At 38.3% G+C, this 6,323-nt stretch overlaps 1 protein-coding gene across 1 annotated transcript in view; it reads left to right on the top strand.

Moving 5' to 3' along the window:
• Positions 1 to 6,323, top strand: part of gbe1b (glucan (1,4-alpha-), branching enzyme 1b) — a 106,652-nt gene that overhangs the window by 30,254 nt on the left and 70,075 nt on the right. The window contains exons 6-7 of the mRNA XM_005735981.1: positions 734 to 824; positions 3,108 to 3,317. Of these exons, the coding sequence (XP_005736038.1) occupies positions 734 to 824; positions 3,108 to 3,317 (301 nt within the window). The remainder of the gene's footprint in view (positions 1 to 733; positions 825 to 3,107; positions 3,318 to 6,323) is intronic.

The following is a 6,323-nucleotide window of genomic DNA, read 5'->3' as shown; positions in this document are numbered from 1 at the left end:
TATATATATAAATATAAATAAATCTGTTCAATACAACAGTGAAAACCGCAGGGCCTCCCTCTAGAGTCCTCAGTGGCAGTTTAAAAGCCTGTTGTTCTCTTATTCATAGAGGCAGTTTTTGTAGGTCGTTTTGTGGTATATGACCTCCTGACTGATAGCTAGTGTTTCCCTGTTGCCACAGCTTGTCTTTAGGATACTGGAGCTTGTGTCAAAAAGGAAATGCCTGGAGCTCATACATACAGTGTGACTGACACAGGTCAAATAGTATCAACTCTTAAAGATTTCCAGATTGTTTCTGTACCAAATAGTGGCCAAAACACAAAAAGAGAGACGTTTCAGAGAATTTTTCTAAGCATGTCTTATTCTGTGTGGCCAACCAACCCACACATCATAAGAATTATTTGCATTTTTAAATGATGTTTGAAATACAAGCTGAACAGCAGGGGTTTATTAAAATTAATCATTAGAAAAGAAGATGAAGATTTGCAAAATTAATAACCCCTCTAGTTACTGCAGGGAAATTAAGCTATCCAAATACACTTAGGAACAAATAAGCACAGTGTATCCCACTGCCATACACACCAAACACATGTTTTTTTTGATGAATATTTTAATAGTTTCACAACAGCTAGATAAGGTTAGCTATTTAATCTGGTAAAATATGCTTTTTAAGGCATGAAATGGGGATGAAATTTGTAATATGATAATTGCAGTGTCTCCTCTCTTGGTCCAGGTTACAACTGTATTCAACTGATGGCCATCATGGAGCATGCCTACTATGCAAGCTTTGGATATCAGATTACAAGTTTCTTTGCTGCTTCCAGGTAAATGCCATCATTTCACTAGTTTTATATATATATTGTATTTTGTACAAGGGACTTGTCTCTGCCAAGGAGGTTATGTTTTTGGTAGCGTGTCATCATTCTGTCTATAAACATGATAGCTTGAGGTTTGAAGGAATTCTAATAGAGAAGGGAGCCGGAGATCGACAGTCGGACTGCTGCTACGGCTGCAGTGATGTGGACGCTGTACCAGTCGGTCGTTGTGAAGAAGGAGCTGAGTGTAAAAGTGCTCTCAATTTACTGGTCGATCTACATCCCTACCCTCGGGTCACGGGCTTTTGGTAGTGACCGAAAGAACGAGATCGCATATACAAGCGGCGGAAATGTGTTTCCTCCGAAGGGTGGCTGGCCTCTCCCTTAGAGATGGGGGAAGGGGTTCGGACATCCAGGAGGGGCTCCGAGTAGAGCCGTCGCTGCTCCTCCACATCAAAAGGAGCCAGTTGAGTTGGTTCTGGAATCTGACAAGGATGTTCCTTGGTGCCTTCTGGTTGAGGTGTTCTGGGGATGTCCCAACGGGAGGAAGCCCCAGGACACACTGGAGAGATTATATCTCTCGGCTGGCCTGGAATTCTGATAAAAGCTGTAGATGCAGTGTCGTGTTATAGGGATATGTTGGGGTTTGAAATTTCACAATACTTTAGACCTCTGACCACTTCTTCAGGGTCAAATAGAGTCAAACTTTCACAAAATGTCTTGGGGATTCTAAATATCACATCATACAGTAGTCTGCATCCAAATACAGTATTATTTAAAATCTGGTCTAATTTTTGCACATTTTACATTACACTGTCTCTCTTTCAAGTTGACCCCAAAATTAATTATATCTTCAAAGAAAGTATTGCCAAGATAAATAAATCCGCTGCCTAGTTGGTTAGAAATACAGTGTAGTATAATATTATCATGTCCAGTTATTTACAAATCAATACCCATGTTCCGTTACTTTCTCCTACATAATGTTTGTGTAATCGGAGTAAATCTCTGTCATGCTACCTTCATAAAGCAGATTTAAGGAGAAAAACAACCAAAATGAGTATATATCAAATGCAATACTACTGCATTAAAAGAATAGACAAATATATATATATATATATATAAGAAGTCCTTCTTCTAATATATTTGTCAATTAAAAATAAAGAGGAAGTGAACCAGTAAAATATCTGAAAGACAGACTCTAAAAGATTTCAGCTTTAAGGTATCCAGTATCACACTTTACTACCTGAATGTATTTTATCTTTAAAGCGGCTGCAAAATGTTTTAAAGTTGTTGATGTTTTATTTTGAGGGTTGAATGAGTGTCACAAAAACAAACTGAGTGAGCAACTTTCTCCTCAACTCAGTCACCTCAAATCAAGGTTAGGAAGTCTGACACCAGCAATAATCTCTCTGTAAATACATTTTCTGTTAATCCACAGAGTGGGAAGAGTCGTAGATAAAGGTGGACTAGTCTGAGTCTTTATCTTCTTTCAGAGATCCTCCTTCCTTGCTCAGAGTAGGGCATAGTTATATATATTGTAATTTCACCCTTGATTGATCGCTTAGTGTCATTTAAAACCTCAGTGGTTGAATACCGGAAAGCAGGATAATCCTGTCACTATGTGTCCTATTTTTATTTATTTTTTAAAGGAAGCTGATATGATGATTGTTGGGAGGATGGGATGTTAGAGATTGGATAATATAAGGTGTGGGTTATGGATGCGTACACATACAGTTGTGTTTTTCAGTGTCCTGAGAATTCCACTGACTTTACTGTAGATGTCCTGTTGAAAAGGTTAATGTAAAAACATCTATCAAATGACAAAAGCTCACTTTAGACAAAGCGGCTATGCTTGTACAATAATATACTGCTCAATGCTGTTGTGATTATTTGAATTGCAAACATTTTAATGAAAATATAAATTCAGTGTTGGTTTGCACTTAGTCTTAAATGGGCCTTTTGTCAATGTGACAGCAATTTTAGAAAGAATAAAACCATTGAGTGGGAGTTAAGATCTGCTTGACAGGTTTATTGTTAGGGAAATTGAAACAACTCAGAAAATATATGTAATTTAGGTCCTTGAAATTTTTTTAAGCTTGTGTTTGCATATGTGCATGCTGTTAGTTATGTGCTCAAAATGGTCCAATTATAGGGGGGAAAAGGTTAGTCTGACATATTCCAGTTGTAACTTGGATGATTTTCTTTGAGTGGCAATTTTGAATAAACCTAAACTTCAGGGTTAAGCTTGTGTAGTAACCTAATGTGAATCTGAATGTGTGTGTTCATTTGTAGCCGCTATGGGACCCCAGATGAGCTGAAGCAGCTGATTGATGTGGCTCATTCAATGGGGATTATGGTGCTCCTGGATGTCGTTCACAGCCACGCGTCCAAGAACACGGAAGATGGCTTAAATCGGTTTGATGGATCCGACTCATGTTTCTTCCATTCTCCACCCAGAGGGGTGCACAGCTTGTGGGACAGCTGTCTCTTTAACTACTCCAGGTACTTGTATAGTTGTATAGTTTTTATAACTTTTTAATAAGTATCCAGGTTTTTGACAAATTCTGACCATGTCATCTGAATGTTTCAGCAATTAAATAAAGTTTCATTAGACAACTTTTTTTCTGGTCTTCTATTGACCAGTCTTGGTTGAGCCAGTGTGAATTGTAGCCTCAGTTTACTGTTCTTAGCTGACAGGAGTAGTATCCGGTGTGCTCTTCTGCTGCTGTAATGCATTTGCTCCAAGGTTTGATGTGTTGTGCATTCAGAAATGTTCTCCTGCAGACTTTTCTCCTAGCCCTTATCCTATAACCTATTGCATTAACACCACATTTTTCCCCAGAGAACTACAACTCACTGGAAAATTTTTATCATTTCAGATTACTATTTGTAAACCCTAGTGATGGTTATGTGGGAAAATCCCAACAGATCAGCAGTTTCTGAAATACTAAGCTGTCTGTGCCAGACAGCCATGCTGCGGTCAAAGTCCCTCAAATCTTCCCTGATACTCAGTTTGAACTTCAGCAGGTTGTCTGACCCTCCCTAAATGCACTGACTTGCTGCCATGTAATTGGCTAATTAGACAAAAAACAGTTGAATAAGCGTACCTAACAGACTTGCTGGTGAATGTCTGAAACTGAGAGGTAATAGTTAATTCACGTTTATTCAGTCACTTTGATACAGTGTCATTTTCAATTGGTGGGGGGAAAAAAGTGTTGAAGAGTTTCCACAATATAACTAAATGACAATGTGATTACTTACTCATATAAAGTAGTAGTAAAAATGGACATGCTGTGTAATATTAAAAACCATAAACCAAAACCACAGAACCAATTTACTTTTGTTCTTTATACCATTTAAATTTACTGTGATTAACATCGTCCTGATTAGACATTATATATTTTTCAAGATCTTTTTAGCGTGATTTGAAAGCAAACACATCCCTGCTATTTCTACTCCTCCATTATGCTGTACCTGCCGTGGAGATTTGAATGTTACATACTGTTAGACATTGAACTTATGATGAAAAGACACTTTGTCTGCATCAGCTACATATAAATGTAAACACGTGTAAAGATTGATGAATGAGGATAAATGGGAGCCTGCCATATCACTTGTTACAGTTTCTCAGACTGCCTTGTACAGAAAGATTTGTTGAAGGTCAAAACCAAGACATGCTCTCAAAAATGGCAGATTACATCGCTCAACCAAACGGCCGTGAAGTAAGGCACTGATATATAGGTGAAGTGTAGTGAATGAGTGGTTAACTGAAAACTCAAGTTTCCTCCTTTTGCCTTGATTTTCTTTTCTTTTCTTTTCTTTTTTTTTTTTTTTACCTTTTTGTACATTTGTTCAGCTAGGATCGTCACAGTGTAACAGAGATTTGGTGATGTTCGTAGTTTCAACTAATTACAAAAGTGTTAGAAAACAGATGAAAGGCCATAAATAGGCAGCTTATTTTTTCTGTCTCTGCTGGTGCTCAATGTACACCAAAACTATCGACTGGTGTTGTTGTTCGCCCTGTTAATTGGGTGTCTCTCTTGCCTCTGTACCCTGAAAATGATCCCAGCACACATTAAAGAGGAACAGGCACTGTTGAGTCTATCAAATGCCTTTTTGAACTCGCTTTTAATAAGTGTGTGTCAGTGTGCACCACTTTCCAATACATTATACAATGCTTAGTGTCAGGCAGGGGGGCTATAATAAGAGAACAAGGTTCTTCTTTCATTAGTTATTGAACCCTCCTCGTATCAGAAGCACTCATTAGACATGGTGCAGACATATGCCACAACTGGGAGGCATATGAGGAGTCATTTGTAAAAGCCCAAAGGAGCTCTGCAATGTCATAGCCAGTTCATTTGTCTTCTTTGCCTCTCGCAAGATGTTTGGACACGTCGTTTGTGTCAAGCTTTCTGTTACTTTCTTTGGAAGGAAATGAACCTCAGAGGCTACCCGTGAACCTTGTGGGATACACAGTCTGTTTTTAATCAAGCAGCCTTGCTATCAGCCATCACATTCTGACCATGATGTTCTTATTAGGTTGACAGAAGCTGACTGATACAAGCTATCAGAGCAAATGCACATTTTCCTTGTTGCTGCCTTTTTTGCTTTGCTTCCACTTGTGCATCTTTATCAAAGAACACCTTTTTTGTTGTATGTGTTCCACTTCAGCTTTTCCTCATAAAACATTCAACACAGTCCAGAGAGAATGCTGTTTAGATAGATGCCTGCTATCCAATTTGTTAACTTGAGTTGCCTCTGAGTCAAATGTGTCTGCATTCAGTATTAAGAATGTCTGGTTTTGCAAACATTGGTTCCAGGCTCTAGGAATGCTAGAAGTGGGTTTGCTGTTGCTGAATACAAACTTGGCTATCCAAGAAGCGAGCTGCATTGAAACTATAAGGACACATGCATATGCTGGTGGTTGTTAAGCCATTTTAAATAATTGCTAAATTGAACCAAGTAAATAATAAATGTACAAAAAATATTTAAGCATTCATGCTGTAATGTCATCCATCCACCTGCCATATTTTCAGGTCTATGCTGTATAATCAGCATTCTGATATTGGCTGTGTTTATTAATTTGTTTTAAAGGAAAACATTCTTAACTTTCAGTAGTCTACTTCTTAGAATTGTCTTTCATTTTATTTCGACTTTAGGCAAAAACAGCCAACTTTTGCTTGAAAATTTCCTTTGATGTCTCAGATTTTCTTAAAACCTACAGGGAATGCTTACACTTCATGGCCCCATAATAACGTTTTTTATGGCTTTTCTTTCATGTAATTACTTGGTGGACACTCATGTTAAACATGCGCAGCCATGCATGAGAGCACAGCGGTCTCATCCACTGGCTTCCCACATTAGCTGTTTGGGGGGGGCTAGCCAATCAGAAGACAGTTAGCTTAACCTCCTAGGACCTGGCATCCACATATATGGACATCACATTTTGGGTTGTCTAGACCAAAATACAAAATTTTTGCTCTACAAGTGCCTGATATCCACTTACGA

The sequence above is a fragment of the Pundamilia nyererei genome, unplaced genomic scaffold, assembly GCF_000239375.1.
Source record: "Pundamilia nyererei isolate P.nyererei 1_Seehausen unplaced genomic scaffold, PunNye1.0 scaffold00066, whole genome shotgun sequence".
Taxonomy (NCBI): Eukaryota; Metazoa; Chordata; class Actinopteri; order Cichliformes; family Cichlidae; genus Pundamilia; species Pundamilia nyererei.
The sequence above is the reverse complement of the archived record's forward strand: the minus strand, read 5'-3'. Positions and strand labels throughout refer to the sequence as shown.